Source organism: Arvicanthis niloticus, chromosome 13 (assembly GCF_011762505.2).
Source record: "Arvicanthis niloticus isolate mArvNil1 chromosome 13, mArvNil1.pat.X, whole genome shotgun sequence".
NCBI lineage: Eukaryota > Metazoa > Chordata > Mammalia > Rodentia > Muridae > Arvicanthis > Arvicanthis niloticus.
Genome location: NC_047670.1, coordinates 26,174,516 through 26,195,097, shown reverse-complemented (window position 1 = coordinate 26,195,097; position 20,582 = coordinate 26,174,516). Strand labels below are relative to the sequence as shown.

Sequence of the window (20,582 nt, the reverse complement as noted above, 5' to 3'; positions counted from 1 at the left end):
AACTATAAGATTAAATCAATACTTTCATCTCGAAGTTGCTTTTCTTCATGGTGCTTTATCACAGCAATAGAAAGCACAACTATGAGAGTGAGTTTTACACGTACCAAATAATTTGATCTCTCAGATCTTTTCATTTAAAGTTAAGAAAAAAATACTGTATCACTACATCAGTTGTGTCAGACCCTAAGTGGCACACCACAAAAATTGTCAAAGTGTTGGCCAGCCCTTCCTCCCTGCCCCAAGCTATTACCAAGGTGAGATGCTGTCAATTTTTTTGACAGGAGCTGTCAAAATGGTGGCTCTTGTAAAAAGGGTGGTACCACCACATCTCCTTACCCTGCGGAAGCCACAGGAACTGTTCATGTTGGCACATAGTCTTTTCCCCCTTAGCAGAAACTGCCCCTCAGGAGTCATTCATGGTGGTGGTGTTTTCTTTCCTGCTTCAGCCTATAACCTTGGTGAAATATCAAAGCAGGAGCTGTCCCACAGAAGCTGTCTACAGTGCCAGCATCTACTCTCCAGCCTCCTCAAGTAGTTCCACAAAATGACACCTCAGCAAAAGCTACCTATAGCAAAGATTGACTTCACATCTTAACACATGAGCCCTGTATAGGAATAGAGGGGTAAAAAAAAAAGCTACCAATCCTTGGACCAGAAATCTTACCAATCCCTTAGCCCAGTCCTCAATCTGGAACTCTGCCCTGGAAAGCTCTGCCCCCTAAGATATCCTATATAATCTCTGCCCATTGTCCAATTCCCTGAATTCCACTCCCAGAACAAAGGGTACCCATCCTTGGATGCTTCCTTCGATACCCTGAATCCTCTAATAAATCTCTTTTATGAAATCTTTCTGCCAAGTGTAACTCTTTCATCAGAAGAAGCTAAGAAGAAAACAAGCAGTGAAGAGAAGAAGGGAAGAAGCTAAGAAGGGGTGGGACTGAGGGTCCTAAGCTCCTGAGCTCAGCTGGGGATATATATATGTTCCTAAATACACCCTCCACAGTCTGAATATTGTTAATTATGTGTATAATCACTAGGTATTTCATAACCAATTTGCTTCACCCACTCTCAGCAATCCTTAAACTACCTACCATACTTTGTGTATGGGTGAAACCTCTTAGAGTTCCCTCAGTCCATTAAAGTTAATCTTAAATAAATCATTAGTAGGTACATTTCCATATGACTTTTTGAGACATCCTTTACTGTAATTTACCTCCCTCTTCTTTTGTATTTATCGGCCCATCCCTAATTAGTACCCATTCTGTTCTTGGATGTCACTGATCAGATTTCTTGTGTCTTGCTATTCTCCTCTCTGATGCACTCTAACAGGGATTGCTTTTACTTTTCTGATTTCTACAGTTTTTTCAGAATATGTAGTCATCTCTGAAAGTTTGGAACTAGGATTCTGAAATTAGAGAGGACATGTAACATTTGTCTTTGGGGACCTGGCCTTGTTCAATTTGCTGTTTCATCCATTTATCTCTAAAGGTCATTATTTCATCTTTCTTTACAGCTGAATAGTATTCCATAGTGAATATGAACCAGATTTTGTTTCCCCATTCATCAATTGAAAGGACATTTAACTTGTTTCTATTTTCTAGCTATTGTAAAGAAAGAAGCAATGAACTTGGCTGAGCATGTATCTATATTGTAGGATATTGAATCCTTCGTCATATTTCAAAGACAGGTATAGCTGGGTCATATGGTAGATTTATTTTTAGCTCTGTGGGAATGTGTCAAACTGATTTCCAGAGTGACTGCCTCAGTTTCAATTCTACCAACAGTGAATGAGGGTTCGCTCTTCCCCAGACTCCTTCAAGCATTTATTGTCAGCTTTTCTTTTTGCTGTTTGATATTTTTTTGATCTTTGTCATTCTGACTGGAGCAAAATGAATCTCAAACTTTTGATTTGTAATTTCTTAATTGGTAGAGATTATGAGCAATTTCGAGGTTTATTTCTAACATTTTTTTCTTTCTTTGGAGAAGTTTCTGTTCAGTTACCAGGACTATTTTTTAAATAGGTTATTTCATTTTCTTAATGCCTTTCTTTTTTGAGTTCTTTATTGATTCTGGACATTAATCCTGTCAATATTTGTCCAATACCATCAAAGATATAGATGACAAAAATTGTTCCCCATTTCCTCTTCACCCAGTTGATATTACACAGAAGTTTTTTTTTTTTATTTTTTAATTTTATACAGTTCTACTTATCAATTGTTGGATTTAATTCTTGGCAAAATGAACTGTTATTTAGAAAGTCCTTTCCTACACTTACTATATGCGGTGTACTAGCTAAGTTTTCTTTTAGCAGTTTTAATGTTTTATGGTTCATGTTAAGTTCTTTGTTCCATTTGGTTTTCTTTTTTTGGTGTAAATAGATGATAGATAGATAGATAGATAGATAGATAGATAGATAGATAGATAGTCTAATTTTATTCTTAATCATGTGACATCCAACTTTCCCAGCACTATCTATTAGAGATGCTTGTTTTTCTCTATCATATGATTTTGGCAATTTTACTAAATAAATATTAAATAGCTAAATTTGAATGAATCATGTGTGTGGCTTAAGTTTTCTTCTATTTTTCAAAATGCCTTATTTGATTCATTATTTTCTTACTATGATTTTGTAAAACACGTTAAGAACAGGAATGGTAATCCCTCTAGTGTTGGGTTTTTGTTTTGTTGATGTTTTGGGCTTCTGTTGTTGTTATTAGTTTTTTATGCTTTTTGTTCAGATTTGTTGGCTGTCTGGGTCTTTGGTGGTTTCATATAAATTTTAAGATAGCTTTTCTAAAATGTCTCTGAACATTGTGATGGAGATTTGATTGAAGTTGCATTAAATTTGTGAATGGCTTTTTGCTAATGTAATTATTTCCTTAATATAAATCCTATTAGTTTATGCGAACAGTATGTCTCTCTACTTGTTATTATCTTTTTCTATCTCTTAAAATAGTCTTAAATATTTCATTGTAGAGGTCATTCACTTCACTGGTTAGGTTTATTTTTAGTATTTTGTTTGCTTTGAGAGTATTATGAATGAGTGTATGTTTACAATCTTCTTCATTGTATTTTGATATAATAAATGCGTAGAATGTACAAAATTGTTTTTGATTTGTGAGAGTTGTTTCTGCATCCTATGAACTTTCTGAATTTGTTCATCAACTAAAGAGAGTTTTGTTGAATTTATTTATTATCTCTAGAATAATTATTGATAGGGAGTGGGAGTGGAAATCCTTGTTTTACTCTTGATTTCAATATTTCTCCTGGTTTTTTTTTTTTTTTTCTATATTTAAGATGGCCTTGGTTATGGGTTTTTCATATATAGGTTTTATTATGTTGAGGTATGAACCCTCAGGTCCACATTTTTTTCTAGGCCTTTTATAATGAAAGCATGTTGGATTTTGTCAAAGGTGTTTCTGTATATATGTGGTAGTTGTATGTTTGTGTTTAAGTCCACTTCTGTGGTTTACCATATGTATTGACTGTGTATGTTGAACTATTCCTGTATTTCGGCCATAAGGCCAACTTGGTTATGGTGCATAATGACTTGGATGCATGTGTGCCTTATGCATGAAAACATAAGACACACATGCATTCAAGAAAGAGATGCAGAAAGGGTCACTGTATCACTGTTATCAGCTTAAAATTAGACTCAGAGTATAAATCCTATATTTAGATTCTATGATCCAAGTAATAAATCTCAAAACCAATGTTTATCTTCCAAGTGACACAGTTTTTGTTTTATTCTTAGTTATTAAATGCTCCCGAATAGGTCAGTGTTTTAATGTATCATCACAGGGACGGAGTTATTTGTGCTTGCTGTGCTTAGGAGAGAGGGAGCCACTGATGTTTGCTATAGCATCAAGCAGTTCAGCTCTCACATCAGGATTTAATGAAAGTAAAACACTTTAAATGGCAGGGCCACAGCAGCACACCTTGAGTTAACAGTTAACCTAGCTTTCCTTGGCTTTAAAGATCTGCTCCATTTCCTTTTAGGAAAAACAATAAATAGAAGAACAACAGGGTGCATTCCAGTGATGTCACAGCTCTGCTTTCTAAAAGTCCTTATTAAAGGAAAATAGTGTATTTTTGGCACATTAGAAAAGATATTAAATGTATAGATGGAATTTAAACGTATAAAATATGATACATTGAATTCTCAGGACAACAAAAAATTCAAGATTACACATAATACTAAGCTCAAGTGTTTTATAAAACAATTTGGCTTTAAAGTTATGTTTCAACAGTAAATATAAACATGTGTATAGAGTTATTCTTTTTATTATTAAAGAGAGATGTTTTTCATATACTACATCCTGGGTTGGTTTACATCACCCAGTCTGCCCCAGGTTTCCACCTATTCTCCCCAGCTCAAAACTTCTTCCTTTATTTTTTCTTTGTCTCCTGTTAGAATATAAGCCAGAATATATAATGATAATAATACAAATACAATGAAACTAAAACAATCAAGCAAACAGAAAAAAAACAGAACAAATAGAATAAAAACAAAGAAAACCCCAATAAACACATACAGAAACACACATATTTACACACCCAAAAAAACTAAAAAAATCACTTAATAAGAAACCATAATATATATGCTAAGTACCTGCATGTTTCAAAAAGGACTACAAAATTCTTGGAAAAAATATTGTAATTTAATAGCAAAATATAAAAGCAAGCAAACCCCAGAAAAGTCTGATATTTGAAATATCAAAGTTTTATTTCTTTGTTATAGAAGTTTACTATTCAATTAAAACATATATACATATTTATAAAATATCTAGGATCATTTATTTCGACAGTTTTTAGTACTCATGCAAAGTACTTTAGGACCCTTAGCTGAAAGTAATCATCATTTACCTTTATCTTCCTCCTAGGTAATAGCTGGGATTACATGAAGCTCTCTTTGTTGAATATTAAATTGGGTTTTTATCCAATGTCAGATATTCTGATGTTAGAAACACATTTCTGTAAACAACATCAGTACACTGACAATGCTAGCCTGTCTCTTAACATTAGCTGGTCAAATAAATATACAAGGAGTTTGTCAAAACTGCTGTGTAGCACAATAAAAGGAGAAAACCAGATCATTGTTATCAATGTGCTTATACACGCACACTTTGTTTTATACAGTTCTTAAAAGCCAGGTCCTGGCTTCAGGACTGAAACAATACTTGAGTCTTAAACCCACAGAAGAATTCTAACAAGCAGAGTGGCAGATACATGTTTAATTACTGAAAACTTTGGGAGTCAAATCAGACATCATTACTTTAAATGTTTTCCTATATCCTATTTTCATTATCTAATCCAAAATGTGTACTTACCTGAAGTAAATGCTTAAAAGATCTACACATTTATACCCCCAATGTCTTCTATGAAGCTTCTTTCCTGCATTATACAGTCCTGTTGTCCTCAGTCTGTGTCATGGTGTTTTAGATACCTGAATTTTGTGTCTTCATTCAATCTATATTGGTCAAAGACATTATTCATGAAATCAACACTTGACAACTGCTTAAGAGTAAACCACTAATTTCTGTCACCACTTCCTCAGCCTTTTATAGTACACTGAGTGTTGTGTTCTGTAAAATGGCATGCTATAATGAGATGGTTGAGAGCACCTTGGCAGGCCTGGCCAAGATGTTCCATCTGAGTAATCAGCCATATCACAGGCCAAGTATGCAGATGGTTTATTGGTGGGAAGGAAAGGGGTAGAGGCAGACAAAGAGGGGCAGAGAGAGGAGAGCAGAAGAGAGGAAGATGCCAGCTGGGAACATGTGGGGAAGAGAAAGAGAGTAGGAGATGGAGGGGAGAGGAACAAGAGGAAGAGGGAAAAGGGAAGAGAAAAGAGAGGAAGAGGGAGAGATAGAGGGAGGGCCAAACTATAGAAAGATTTAGAGAGTGGTGGGAGGTCTCTTGCACTGTAGCTCCACAAGCTGTTGCTAGGTAACCATTGGGTGGAGCTTAGAAGAAATGCTAACACTGAGGAGTATATGGTGCAACAGTAGATAAGAGCAAATAGCTAACTAGAAATTTGTTTTTAAGTGAATCTTGTAAAACAATGGGAGACCATATACTCTGAGAGGATTGGGTTTTAGATTATGTCTTTCAGATGTACAATAATCAGTTTCCTGCTGCTATAACAAAATACCTGGAAGTAATAAATTAAAAAGATGAGAAGTTTGTTTTGGGTGATCATTTTCAGTCCATGCTCAGTTGTTCTGTTGTTTTGGGCATGAGGTTAAGCAAACATTATAGAGGTGTGTGTCAGGTAGGTAGGATGAGAAATTTCATGCATATGAAAATGCAATAGAAAAAAACTTCCTGAACTATGGCAAAACAGAAGGATAAATGTGGGGCAGTGGGCTATGAGAGGCAGCTGGGTACCTGGTAGAGTGCAGGCCTTGAACCCTGGATACCCTAATGGGACAGTAGCAGTTTGGCCTTGCTCCTGGGCCCTGGTTTCTCTCACTTAGCTTCAGCCATCCACAGACCCTCCTAAAGAAAGGTTTGTGGCCTTTGGGTCACATAGCACAGATAGAGGGTAGGACTACAGGCCTCAGAGCCTCAAGAGATCTCCATATTAATGAGATACCTAAAGGTCGGAGGGCATAGCCAATTAAGCATTCCTTCCCAGACCCTCCTCCTTGCAAAAGATATTTAACCTCAGGCCCACCATGAGGACAAAGGGTACAGCTTCAACCACTTTCCACCATGACAATAAACCTTTTAAAGCCATGGACTTCCTCTTGTCTTTGGAGACCATCATGCAGAACCATAGAGGGAGGCACCTTCAACTAATGAGCTGCCACCTAATCTCCCACCAGAGGATTTCTCTGCTTTCCAGTCACCACGGTGCCCTCCAACCCAAGCAAGCTAGCCGAGTCACAAGTCGCTTTCTCTCTCTCTCTCTCTCTCTCTCTCTCTCTCTCTCTCTCTCTCTCTCTCTCTCTCTCTCCTCTCTCTCTCTCTCTCTCTCTCTCTCTCTCTCTCTCTCTCTCTCTTTCTCTCTCTTTCTCTCCCTCTCTCTCCCTTCTCAGCTAGGGGCCAGTACAGCCCATATACACCCTCTCACAGTCACAGTGATGCATAGGTGCCCAAGGGCAGAGATCCACCAGTCTTCTGCCAGTCGCCTCAGCCAGGAGACCTCTGACCCAAGAGCTCTGCCCACCACGGGACCTCAGACTGAGATCTACCCACTCCCTGAGTAGAGCTCAGTGGCTTCTCATAGTCCAGCATCAGCCCAGTATGCTGTGAAGTAAACTCAGTCAAATTCCCACGCTTCTGCTCCCTGAGCTGTGGTTGCAGCTGCCTGGGGTACAGACACTGGGAACCACAACAGATAAACTCACAGAGGTTGTAACACTTTCCCGCATCATCAATCACTTCGTCATCAACTTCCTTCAAATAGGCTCCAAATCTTAAAAGTTATACCAGCTTCCAATACCTCCTCAGAATGGTGCCCAAAAATTCAACACTTGGGCCTTTGGAGGAAATTTCAGATAACATGGTATTAGAATCCCAGAAGAACTCAAAAACAAAACAAAACAAACAAACAAAACAAGACATGAAAACTAGAGTGGGGTTTTGAAAAATAATGGAGAGGAAATGGAAAATTTAGTGTGTTTTGTTATAAAGACATACCATTCTTAGTTGTTAAAAGGATGTTCTAAACCTTCTTTATCAGTTTCCTGTTATCACATAATATTACATTACCAAATTCTCCATATATCCCTTTAACAAAGTTTTCTCACTCAAACAGAAAATGGAAAAAAAAATTACTATAAACTTTAATTGGTTCAAATTAAGTAAAAAAATGAGATTCCCAAAAGTTCACTGGTTCTTCCTGGGAGAAAGCATAGAATTTTCTGCCCCGGAGAACATTATTTCATTGTCACAGTTAGAAAGAAAAGCTTAAAGATGAGCTGATTGTGTGTGAGTAGAGGGAGGGATGGACCTTCTGTAAGACAGTATATCTTCCCTCAGCAATGCAGTCTATCTCTAGTCCAAATCAGTGCAGGCTTTGAGAAGTCCTGCTCCAAGCTGGTGTCTGCCAAATGCAAAAGAACATGGTGATAGTGTGTGAATTTGAGAAGCAGAGAGGCACAAAAAGAGCACTTAGTCTCACCACTCACCTCGGTTGATGCTGTTGCCAAGTGACTATTTGTAAGTAGTGATGCTCCCATGCCCCATAGTCATATTTTTTTTAATCAGACATGCGTATTTTATATTGTTCTAGAAGATCTCCAGATACATAAAAAGCTCAGTTCAGCTTTGTTTACTGAACTTGAAAACACTGAGGTTGTATTCTTTTCTGTGGCGTGTAAAATATCCTGCAGCGATTTTCTTTGTCACTAACTAAGTCTCAGGGGTTTGGGGATTTGTGAGGATGTGCTGCCAAGGTGTTTGTACCATGCTGGAAACAGTGTTAACTCAGGGCTCTGTGTCACCTATCACCTGTGTGATTTTACTTTGCTTGGGGAACTGGCTCCAAGCTCCCCAATTCAGAATCTCGTTGTCACCTTTCTTTCAGCATTGATTTTATTAAAGGTATTGATTTTTGAACTAACTGTACAGCTGAAACTAAAATGGCAATTGTTAAAATAGTAAGATAAAATATTGGTAAGGAAAGAATGAAAGAACGATGGTGTACAATTCCAATATGGTGTTTTCAGCAGAGGAGGGCAGTTTTGAAATCAGCACTTAAACTTAAATAGATGTTGGAGTTTAGTTAATGTGCCAATTACAACTTCTTCCTTTGGACAAATCAATTATATTTAAATAAGAGAGTAGCATTCTGGGAAATTGGATATCTACATGATAACTTATATAGTAATGGCATCTTGTGTGACTCTGAAACTATTATCCAGGTAAAATTTTTACTCCTACAATCATTGTTGAGAATTAAATAAATAGCCTTTTTATTTTATAATTCATTTAAAAAATCTTTTATATCAATTTGTTTTATATTTCTATGCTTATATTATTAAAATTACTATCTATTCATATCAAAATAAACATGTGGGTCAGACATTATAAAATAATGACTTATTATTATTACACCCTTTGCATTTGACTTTTGTAAGAGGACATGTTTTAACTGACTTTTAAACGTTTGACAATTTGTTTATATAAATATTCATATTCTAATTTCTATTGAAAAATTAAAATACTTGTCTGAACTTGGCCAAGGATTAGATATCCCTGAATACTATGAATAAATATGTCCTCCTATACTGTGACAAACACTTGCAGGAACCATGTCCCTCTCTATTTTTTCTCTTTAACCCATTCCCTTTATCTGGTGGATCTTCTATAGATCTCTTAATATGGTATTTTGACTTTGATAACATGTCTCACTGTTAATTTAATATGGTCCTTTAATTTTTACTAAATTAAAAATTTGAGTTTCTTTTTTTTTCTTTTTTTCTTGGATATTTTATTTACATTTCAGATGTAATCTCCTTTCTTCGTTTCTCCACACCCAGAACTCCCCTATCTCATCCACCCTCCTCCTGCCTCTATAAGTATTTGCCCATACTCATCCATCCACTCCCACCTCACCACCCTCAAATTCCCCACACACTGGGACATCCAGGATTCCTGGGACCAAGGACTACCTTTTCTACCTATACACAATAAGGCCATCCTCCCCTACATATATAGCTGGAGACATGATTCCCTCCCTGTGTGCTCCCAGGCTGGTAATTTAGAACCTGGGAGCTCTGGTTGGTTGGTATTGTTGCTCTCTCCATGGGGCCGCAAACCCCTTCAACTCCTTAAGTCTTTTCACTAACTTCTTCATTGGAAACCACATGATCAGTTCAATGGTTAGCTATGAGAATCCTCCTCTGCATATGTCAGGCTCTGGCAGACCTCTAAGGAAACCGCTATATCAGGCTCCTATCAGCATGCACTTCCAGGCATCCACATCAGTGTCTGCCTTTGGTGATTGCACATGGGATGGATACCCAGGTGAAACAGTCTCCAGATGGGCCCTCCTTCAGTTTCTGTCCCTCACTTTGTCTCCATATTTGCTCCCTTGAGTATTTTGTTACTTCTTCTAAGAAGGACCAAAGCACCCACACTTAGTCTTCCTTCTTCATGAGCTTCATGTGGTCTGTGAGTTGAAACTTGGGTACTGCGATGCTTTTGGGCTAATATCCACTTGCCAGTGAGTACATATCATGTGTGTTCTTTTGTGATTGGGTTACATCACTCAGGATTTTATTTTAGAGTGCCATCCATTTGCCTAAGAATTTCATGTATTCATTGTTTTTAATAGCTGTGTAAATGTACCACATTTTCTGTATCCATTCCTCTGTTGAAGGAAATCTGGGTTCTTTCCAGTTTCTGGTTATTATAAATAAGGCTGCTATGAACATAGTGGAGCATGTGTCCTTGTTATATGTTGAAGCATCTTTTGGGTATATGCTCAGCAGTGGTATATCTGGGTCCTCAGGTAATGCTGTGTCCCATTTTCTGAGGAATATCCTGATTCGATTTCCAGAATGGTTGAACCAACTTGCAATCTCACCAACAATGGAGGAGTGTTCTTTCTCCATATCCTTGCCAGTATCTGCTATCTCACCTGAGGATTTGATTTTAGCAATTTTGACTGGTGTGAGGTGGAATCTCAGGGTTGTTTTGATTTGCATTTCCCTGATGATTAAGGATGTTGACCATTTCTTTAGGTGCTTCTCAGCCATTCAAGTTTCCTCACTTGAGAATTCTTTGTTTAGCTCTGTATTCCAGTTTTAAATAGCATTATTTGATTGTCTGGAGTCTAATTTCTTGAATTCTTTGTATATATTGGATATTGGTGCTCTTTCAGGTGTAGAATTGGTAAAGATCTTTTCCTAATCTGTTGGTTGCCGTTTTGTCCTATTGACAATGTTTTTTGCCTTACAGAGAACCTTTGCAACTGTATGAGGTCCCATTTGTCAATTGTTGGTCTTAGACCATTAGCCATTGGTGTTCTGTTCAAGAACTTTTCCCCTGTGCCCAAGTAATTTAGGTTCTTCCCCACCTTCTATTCTATTAGTTTCAGTGTATCTGCTTTTATGTGGTATTTTATCTGCTTAGACTCAAGTTTTGTACAAGGAGATAAAAATGGATCGATTTGCATTCTTCTACATACTGACCTCCAGTTGAACCAGCACCATTTGTTGAAAATGCTGTCCTTTTTTTCACTGGACAGTTTTGACTCCTTTGTCAAAGATCAAGTGACCATAGGTATTGAAAGGCCCCAAAGTCAGACCCCCATTCTAGTTTTGGGACGATACACACCCAAAGACTCACAAGAGACCAACTTGCTGCAAGTACATAGTAGTTTAATATCAGAGCTCTAGGTCAGCACATATCTCATGTAGGAGACAGAGGAGCTGACTCAGAAACTCAAAGTTTTGTGGATTTTATAAAGAAAGAATGGTGGGATCTGGAAATCTTCACGAGGTTACACATTATTGGTTGATATATATATATATATATGTGTGTGTGTGTGTGTGTGTGTGTATCTATATATATATCTATATATGTATATATCTATCTATATATAGAGAGAGATAGATAGATATAGATATATATATATAAAACATTAGCAGGATGTGTAAGTGGGTACTTATCTAAGTCAGTGGGACATCCTGTTAAACTGGTTAAATTTACGATTTCCTGGAACTGGTTAAATTTACGATATATATATCTGTGTATCTATATATATCTCTATCTCTATCTCTATCTCTATCTATCTATCTATCTATCTATCTATCTATCTATCTATCTATCTATCTAAAATATTAGCAGGCTGTGTAAGTGGGTACTTATCTAAGTCAGTAGGACATCCTTTTAACTGGTTAAATTTATGATTTCCTGGAACTCGAATGGGCCCAGAGGGGGAGGTTAGAGAATACCAGGTAGCCCATAACTCATTTGGACATGCTCAAGGTTTATCTCTATACTTTCATACTTTCTTATTTTTTTTTTCTTTTTTTCTTTTTTTTTTTTTTTTTGTTTTTCGAGACAGAGTTTCTCTGTGTAGTCCTAGCTGTCCTGGAACTCACTCTGTAGACCAGGCTGGCCTCGAACTCAGAAATCTGCCTGCCTCTGCCTCCCAAGTGCTGGGATTAAAGGCGTGCGCCACCACAGCCCAGCATCTCTGTACTTTCAAGGGTGTTCTTGTATACTTTTTATCTTTCATGGCCAGCCAGTTCCTAGGATGATTCAACAGGCCTTTATTTGGTAACTCCATATCCTCTGTGGCTGATTAACTGGGCTCTAGCCTAACAGACCTGCAGAGTGGGCCTATTTTAAAATTTTTCTTTTAGTATATGGGTTCATTTCTGGGTCTTCTATTGTATTTCATTGACCTTCCTGCCTGTCTCTGTACCAATACCATGCAGGTTTTCTCACGATTGCTCTGTAGTACAGTTTTAGGTCAGGGATGGTAAAAAATTGGGTTTCAGCTAAACTAATTTATCTGTTGCCAAGTCAAGATAAAACAAACAAACAAACCAACATTACTACCTACAGTTTTTAATTCTGAAAATTTTGAATTTTCTTATTGTATTTGAAAATTTCTAAATATCACCTAGTCTGTCTCAGAATGAATGTCATAGTATGGGTACAATTTCATTTTACATCAAATCTCCAGATAACCCTGGGCCTGTTCTTAGATTCTGTCTTTCTTTGTATCATAGTTTCAATGTAATTTCTCTACTTTTTAATTCATTTTGATTTTTCAGGTTTATTTTCTCATAGCCTGTTACAAAATGCCACCCTTTCTTCCAATCTTCATGAACAAATTTAACAATAAGCAAAGTTAACCATTGTTTTTCTACAGTATTTTTTACCCTAGTTGATATATATATATATATATATATATATGAGAAAGAGAACAGTGGGGGAAAAGTTAGCTTTAGGAGACAGTAGTAAGAGATGAGAGGTAAAAAGTCAATAAGGAATCAGGCACAAGAGAGACAGGGAGATTAAGAAGATAAAGTTATAGAATGAGGAAAATATAAACAGCATATAAGCAACCATTTGGAAGGAAAAACTGCCCACCTATGTAATAGTGCTTTAAGTGTTCATAAAGGGCAAACAAAACAACTACAACTATTCTGAGTTCAAGAAATACTATGGGGTTAGGGGACCAATACTTGAAATTCTGCTTAATAAGCCTAGTCTGGGCAGGTAGTAGGCCCATACAGGAAAAATAATTTTGATTGCTGACTAAACTGATATTGGAGAGAATTATCTTCTCTATATCTATCTTAATACTTGTAAATAAAAATGATTCCCTTCATTAACCATATAATAACAATAGTGATTTTTTTTTTCATATAAAAAACTACAGTGACTGAAGCAATCCATGTCTGTCCAGGTGCAAAAAATAAGTCATAGATGTAGAGTGAGGCCTAAACCAGTCACTGATTTCATTGATTATGAGGGTCAGAAGGACTGTATCAAAAAAGGATACAGGAAATAAAGACTCCAAAACAGCATTCCCCAGACTTGATGCAATCATTAGCTCACATAAGCTGTAGTTGTCTGCTTTGTTCTAGACAAGACCAGTACTATCAACAATTAGTTAAGAAATGTGAAGGGATTACAGGGTCGTACATTTAACAATTGGCATTTTATAGATTCTGGAAAACGGAGACTAGCCCTTTTTTGATATGTAGCCTCTCCAAAGTCCACTATCACATAGATAAACCAAACTAATATTGGTTGACTACACAGTATGTACATTCATATGTGAGAGATTTATTGAGAGAGAGGGAAAATAAAGTGCTAGGGAGGTGGAGGATGAGAGTAAACAGCTTACAAGATGTGCTTTTGCAAACTTATGCCAAAATAATACAATTCTTAAAAGACTATTATTCCTGTGCATATAGAAATAGGCCATCCCATCTATGGATACCAAACCCAGACACTATTGCTGATGCCAAGAAGCACTTGCTGACAGGAGCTCTGTATAGCTATCCCCTGAGATGCTCTGCCAGAGCCTGACCAACACAGATGTAGATTCTTGCAGCCAACCATTGTACTGAGCACAGGGACCCCAACAAAGGAGTTAGGGGAAGGACTGGAGGAGCTAAAGGGCTTTGCAACCTCATAGAAAGAACAATATTAACAAACTAGACCACCCAGAGCTCCCTAGGACTAAACCCCCAACTAAAGAGTACACATGGAGGGACCCATGGTTCCAGCTATCTATCTATCTATCTATCTATCTATCTATCTATCTATCTATATCTATATCTATATCTATATCTATATCTATATCTATATCTATATCTATATCTATATCTATATCTATATCTATATCTATCTATCTATCTATATATATATCAGAAAGTGGACTTATCTGACATCAATTTGAGGGAGGCCCTTAGTCCTGTGAAGGCTCCATGCCCCAGCATAGGAAACAATCTCATAGAAGTAGGGGAGAGAGGGGATGAGATAAATAAAATAACCAATGAAAAAAGAAATAAGTATTCCCATAAATCAATATTTCTCATAATAATGTGGCTCCATTGAACCTACATCCAGATATCATGACTAAGGTTATGTTTTTTTCTTTTTAAAATATAGTTTTCTTTATAAAGATATTATACACCACTTTGAAATATCATCCTTATTGTTAAGCATGAAATATTCCAAATGGAATTTCCATATTTGGGGGAGTACACATAGTTATGCTACTGTTATGTCACCAAGGATTCATTCCACATATCAACACAAATGAAAGAAAGACAAGATATCAAAACTACCTTAATATTTTAGGAAAAGAGCTTGAAAGTACCCTAAAGCTTGTTTCCACAGTGGGAGGAAATACACAGTTCCCCACAATTCATGAAAACATGCATGTTCAGTTGTAATAAAATATTAACATTTTCATTACCACATACATTGGAAATAAATGCAATTTTCATTTTATTCACAAGTGCTGCTTACAATCCAGATGGTTTACTTACATTGCCTACCTGTGTCATTCCATAGGTTATCTTCCTTTTGTCAACCTTTATTTTGTTGACAGGGAGTGTTTTGTAATTGGACTCCCCAGGCTGCCGTTAATTTCTATCCCCTGAGGGCATCCTTTGCATTTTCTTTGGAAGACTTTCATGGTTATATAATTAACCTGTTTCTGGATGTTTTGGGTTTTCTTTGTTTCAATAACTTGGTGAGATGGGAAAAGGAAAGACCTGGTCAGACCAATGAATCACAAAGTTAAACATTCAAGAGCATTCTAGCATCTTAATACACAATGGTGAGCAAACAGATGTCTAAATAGGTAAATAAACACACTATACTTGTAAATTTAAAAGAATTAGATATTTGATAACATGTCCTATGTATTAAAGTAGAGAGTAGCATATATAAACAGGACTTTTAGGATGAAGTTAAACTAATTATAAGTCAGGAAAAATAAATTTACTTGCTATTTTTTACCTTTAAAAATTATAAGTATTTGTCAAATTTAGGAGAAATTATATTTATTGGGGTTTAATCAAATTTATCTCATCCTAGGTAATCTGCTTCTTGCTGATTTTAATTGTGTTTCTTTTGTACAATCTTTCTTGGTTTCCATTTTTTCTGCTTTGGTTTCCTTTCATCATTATTCATTATTTATGCACTTCTTTTCAGGGTAGATATGCATTAGACTCCTATTCTTATGCAGATATCACTAAGATGTATTTCATGATTGTTCCTAAATTTTGCTCCACTCATGACAGTTTATCAGGGTTTTGTGAAGACAGAGAGACTAAAGTGTCCAATTAAGTATTGTAGAGCTGAAACAGTTCTTGGTGATTCAAGACACTGGTTTAAATAGGCTTAGTCATTCACCTTCAGAAGAAGATGTGTGTGTGTGTGTGTGTGTGTGTGTGTGTGTGTGTATTTTGAACAAATAGTGTCCTTCTTTGTAAAGTATATAGTATATTTATTAATTTTTACTAAAAATCATTAACAGACACATGGAAACAAATTTATGTATTTATAGAGTAGTGTGTGGTATATGCACATTGGGGTATGTCATGTAAAATTTAAATCAGATTAAACACTTTTATCTGAAATAATTCACTGGGATGAAGCATTTAAAAGTCCTTTGTTTTACATTTTTAAAATATAATAGTAAGTTTTTATCAGTGCTCACCCTGTTATGCAGTAGCACTTCAGAGTGTTTTAAGATATCTTATTATAAATTAAAAATTTGCAGTAAACATAATCCTGAGACATACCTTCAGAGCAGCAGCCAAAGGTCTTGCTACACACACAAGATTAATGATTTCCACAGAAGACCAGAACATTCAGTAGAATACAATGTATTACACTTAGAATAGATATCTTAGCATTAAATAGGCAAAAAAGTATACCATGAAATGCAATATTCTCAAAATATTTAACATCTATATTCTTTTTCAATCTTTTCTTCTGTAATTGGTTGCCTTGTCTAAAAACCTCTCAGACAATGTTGAATAGTATCACTTATTGTGAGCATCCACTTATTTATTTTTTAATGGCAATTTTTTCAAATTTTATCAAACAAAATAACATTTACTCATAGCTAACCTCTTAGCTCAGTTAGTTAATGATATTGTTTATTTATTTACTTATTTATTTATTTTACCATCGCAGATATTGTTAGAAACTATTTTCCCTTTCTATTGTAAAATTCAAGTAAAGAACTTTGACCTAGTACATGGAATGCATGTTTTCACTGTCACCTTTCTATTATAATCACATTAGTTTTTTTTTCCTTTAGGTTATTAAAGTCTACATCAGAGAAAATATTTGTATTTGTATCAAATAATATATTTTTTAACTTTTTTATTTTACGATATGCTTCAAAGCTGTGCCAAAGGTTTTGTGGATTTGTTCCTTTAGCAAGTGGTTTATACAGCATAGGCAAATAACAGAGATGATAAATAAGCTTCCTTTAGAAGATTATAATTTTATATGCATTTCAGAAAATTAATTTTAGACATTTGCTATGTAGAAAATATTTCTCACAACAAATCTTGTTTTTGATTAGTTTAACTGTTCTCAGCAACTTTAGAGCCACTCAGTCTATCAGGTCACTAAGACTTGAACATGTTTATAGATGTGCTGTTCAGGTGATGTTCTTTCTATAGGGACTACTATCACTTAACTGAAGTGGAAAAATTGCGAACTCTTCCATCGACAGTAATGATATATGAGCTAGGATTTGCACAAGTGGCTATAATTTCTGAAAGTGAACATGAGAAGAAATATTTTAGAACTGAGAGTACCAAGACTAATTATAAATTTAGGTGTGGTGCATGCCAGAAAGAACAAGAGCCAATACAACCACAAGTAAACAATGTGAATGAGAAAAATAGCAGGGCAAGAATTTGGAAAAGAAGTCTAAAGGAATGATTCAGATTCTGTGCTAGGTAGTTTCTAACTCATCTATAAGAAAGAGCCACACAAGTTTACATGCAATCAAGTAAGGTACTGGAGTATACATTTTAAAAAGACTAGTGTAAACCATACAGAGAACACTTCCAGGAAGAGAGAAACTGTTGTCTTTATAATAGATAACAACTACCTAGTATTGTCAGAAAAACTGACATAATTGTCCTGGGCCTGAAGATTAGGTAAACTAGGAAATATGATCCATCCAAGTACCATTTCATTCCAGGTCTGTGGCAATGTTTAGGGCCCAAAGTGAAGTAAAGGTTAAGTTAGAAGATGTTTAAATGAACGTAATCCTAATTAAATGTTTATAGAATTCCTAGTATACTAAAGGAAATTTTACCCAGGAATCTACATAAAGGACAGAGATGCTTTAGTTATTTTTATGTTCCTAACTCTAACATGCATTTCTATGCCATAGAAATAAGTTAGAGCAAATATTCCTAGGCTCTTTTCTAGAAGAATTAGTGGGGGGGGGGTGGTTATCATGCAAACATCCAGGACTATCATAACTTGATCTTCAAAATGACAATGATAACTCTGTGAAAACATAAGTATAGATGAAGATACATGCTCAATTGCAGCTTACTTTAAAATATGGTTGATTGCTTTTGACAGGCTAGAAAGGAATAACATGCTGAGACTTTAATGAAATAAGGCAAAGAAATCCAATTTGCAGTTATTAGCACCTAGGAAATTTGTGTTACATAGAATAAAGAGAGACCATGGCTTGACTAGCACTTTTATTAAGAAGAAAGAAGTAGAAAATTAAGGAAATATTACCACTTTCTGTGTCAATTCATTAAAATTACTTTTGTCTTAGTGGCCCTATTCACAGAAAGAAAAAGAGTCAATTTAATATTGACATCTCTCAACTTATTAGGAGTCCTTGGATACTTTAAGTAGCAAAGAATTTCTTTTCAAATTGCTCAATCAATCCAAGATTTCACTTCTTTCTCTTTGTGGATTTGTATTAAAATAATATGAGGTAAACATGTTCCTGTCTAACATGGGATTTAGACAAAGAAGACATTCATCATACCTTACAATTATAGTCACAGTCTTTTGCAGGATTTGAATTATCAGGGTTGGGATTATTGCCATGTAAACACTGCAATTCCTGTAATGTAGCATATCTCAATATATTTTATATTTTTATTTATAACTTGTTTTAACTCATGTTCAAACTATTGTGATTTTAAATTTTGAGATGCAACAAACACTAATTTCAGTACATAGCATTAGTGTATTATAATATACATTTCAATGCAGTCATATATGTGCAAATTTGAACTTAAAACCCATTGAAAGATATTTGCTTGTTGTGATATTATACAGGGTATATATCCATGTCTGAAATTTCTATTTCTCTTTCAGTGAAGACATGTGGCTCTAATCTTCAAGGACCAAGTGGCACCTTTACATCTCCCAACTTTCCATTCCAGTATGACAGCAATGCACAATGCGTATGGGTGATCACTGCAGTGAATACCAATAAGGTAAGAGTAACTGTGTTTAAAAACCATAGTCATAAAGACAATGATGGTATGGTCAGGAGAAACCTGTAAGTGCAGCTCCAATCCACAGTGAAGACTTACCAGTTTTATTTGTATTTAAAAGAAATATAAATGAGAAATTTGAAAACTAGTGCCTTTGCTCCCAGTTACTAACAGGTAAATGAATACCCCAAATTAACATTGAAGGATTTTTGACATACATGTTTGGACTTTGCAAACTGAGGCTTCTTTTCCTAAAACAGCTGTTGATTATGGCTCTTTACCTGATATGTTTTTCTACTTGACATGCCTTTCAAGTACATCATCTTTTCATGAGTAGGTAACTTTCATTTGTACCCTGCTGTCACTAACAATAATTTCAGTAATGTATTAGACATAGATGGTTTAATGTGCTCTGAAGCAAAAGCCAATCCATATTATGGATGTCTCCAAAGACTGAATTTTCTTTCTGTTTTACCATAACATGGGTAATGTAGAAAGTACAACTCACTGATCTACAAATAAAAGTACAGCATCAAATATAGAAAAGAGGAACTAAATTTAGATCCTTTCTCTTGATTTCACTACCTTGATTCTCTTTGAAAAATTTATTCCTTTGTTATTTCTAAGTCCTAAATGTTCAGTTATTCTCAGTTTCTTAGATTCTAATATGTTCTCTGGTTAGAGTAAAAACATCTCAGTAATCAAGGCTATAAAATGTGTTAGATCATTAATCTCAGAGTCATACATAATTTACCTAACACTTTAGGTTGTTTAAACTCTGAAATCTATTTTTTTCTCAGAAATGTGATGAGTAAAAACATGTATTTCATGTTTTATTGTGAGTAATGAATAAAATAACACATGTTTAGTCATCTGTTTTTTTATTACATCTTTGTAATATATTTATAATAGTTAAAGAAACTAAACACTGTCTAAGAGAATGTCTCTAATACCCAATATGTTTTTGAACTATAACCCAAAGAGCCACAATTTTGTATAAAAATATTCTTGCTGGTCAACTTTATTTACTTTATTAGAGAATTATAATGGAGGAATTAAAAAATTGAAGGAACTAAATTACAAATGCATTTTATTAAATGTGAGAAAAATTAAAACTAAAGATACAAATAGTAAATCAGACCCTCAGCTACATAAGGAAAATTGTTCCATCAATTCAAATAAAGTCACTAATTTAATTTAGAATAATAAATTAAAATTTTAATGAACATTTTTTTCAAATTATTGGTAATTTAGAAAACAAAAATTGAAAATAAATTTGTGATGATAGCCTAATGCCTGCTGAACACTTTATAAAGGTGATGGATAAACTTTGCAGAACTTTAGAAACTTTTCGCTCCCATTTGAGTAGTAATTATGTTTCTCCATGTATGAACATCCCTGAATAATGGTTCTAAAGGTTAGATAGTGAAGGTCAACATTGCCTTTGTTTAATAATGGATTATGTGTATATGCATGTGTATATATATATATAAGCATTCATTCATATATGTATGAATATATGTACTCATAATTGATGTCATAAAATGTTATAATTATATTTTCCTGAAATAAGCATCAGCTAATTATATTGTTAACTATAAAAAATATCATATTAACTTTGAGAAAAAACTGCTTTGAGAAATA

At 35.1% G+C, this 20,582-nt stretch overlaps 1 protein-coding gene across 1 annotated transcript in view; it reads left to right on the top strand.

Annotated features, from left to right (window-relative positions):
* Csmd3 (CUB and Sushi multiple domains 3) overlaps positions 1 to 20,582 on the top strand; it is a 942,208-nt gene that overhangs the window by 378,084 nt on the left and 543,542 nt on the right. The window contains 1 exon segment of the mRNA XM_076912208.1: positions 18,817 to 18,938. Within this exon segment, the coding sequence (XP_076768323.1) occupies positions 18,817 to 18,938 (122 nt within the window).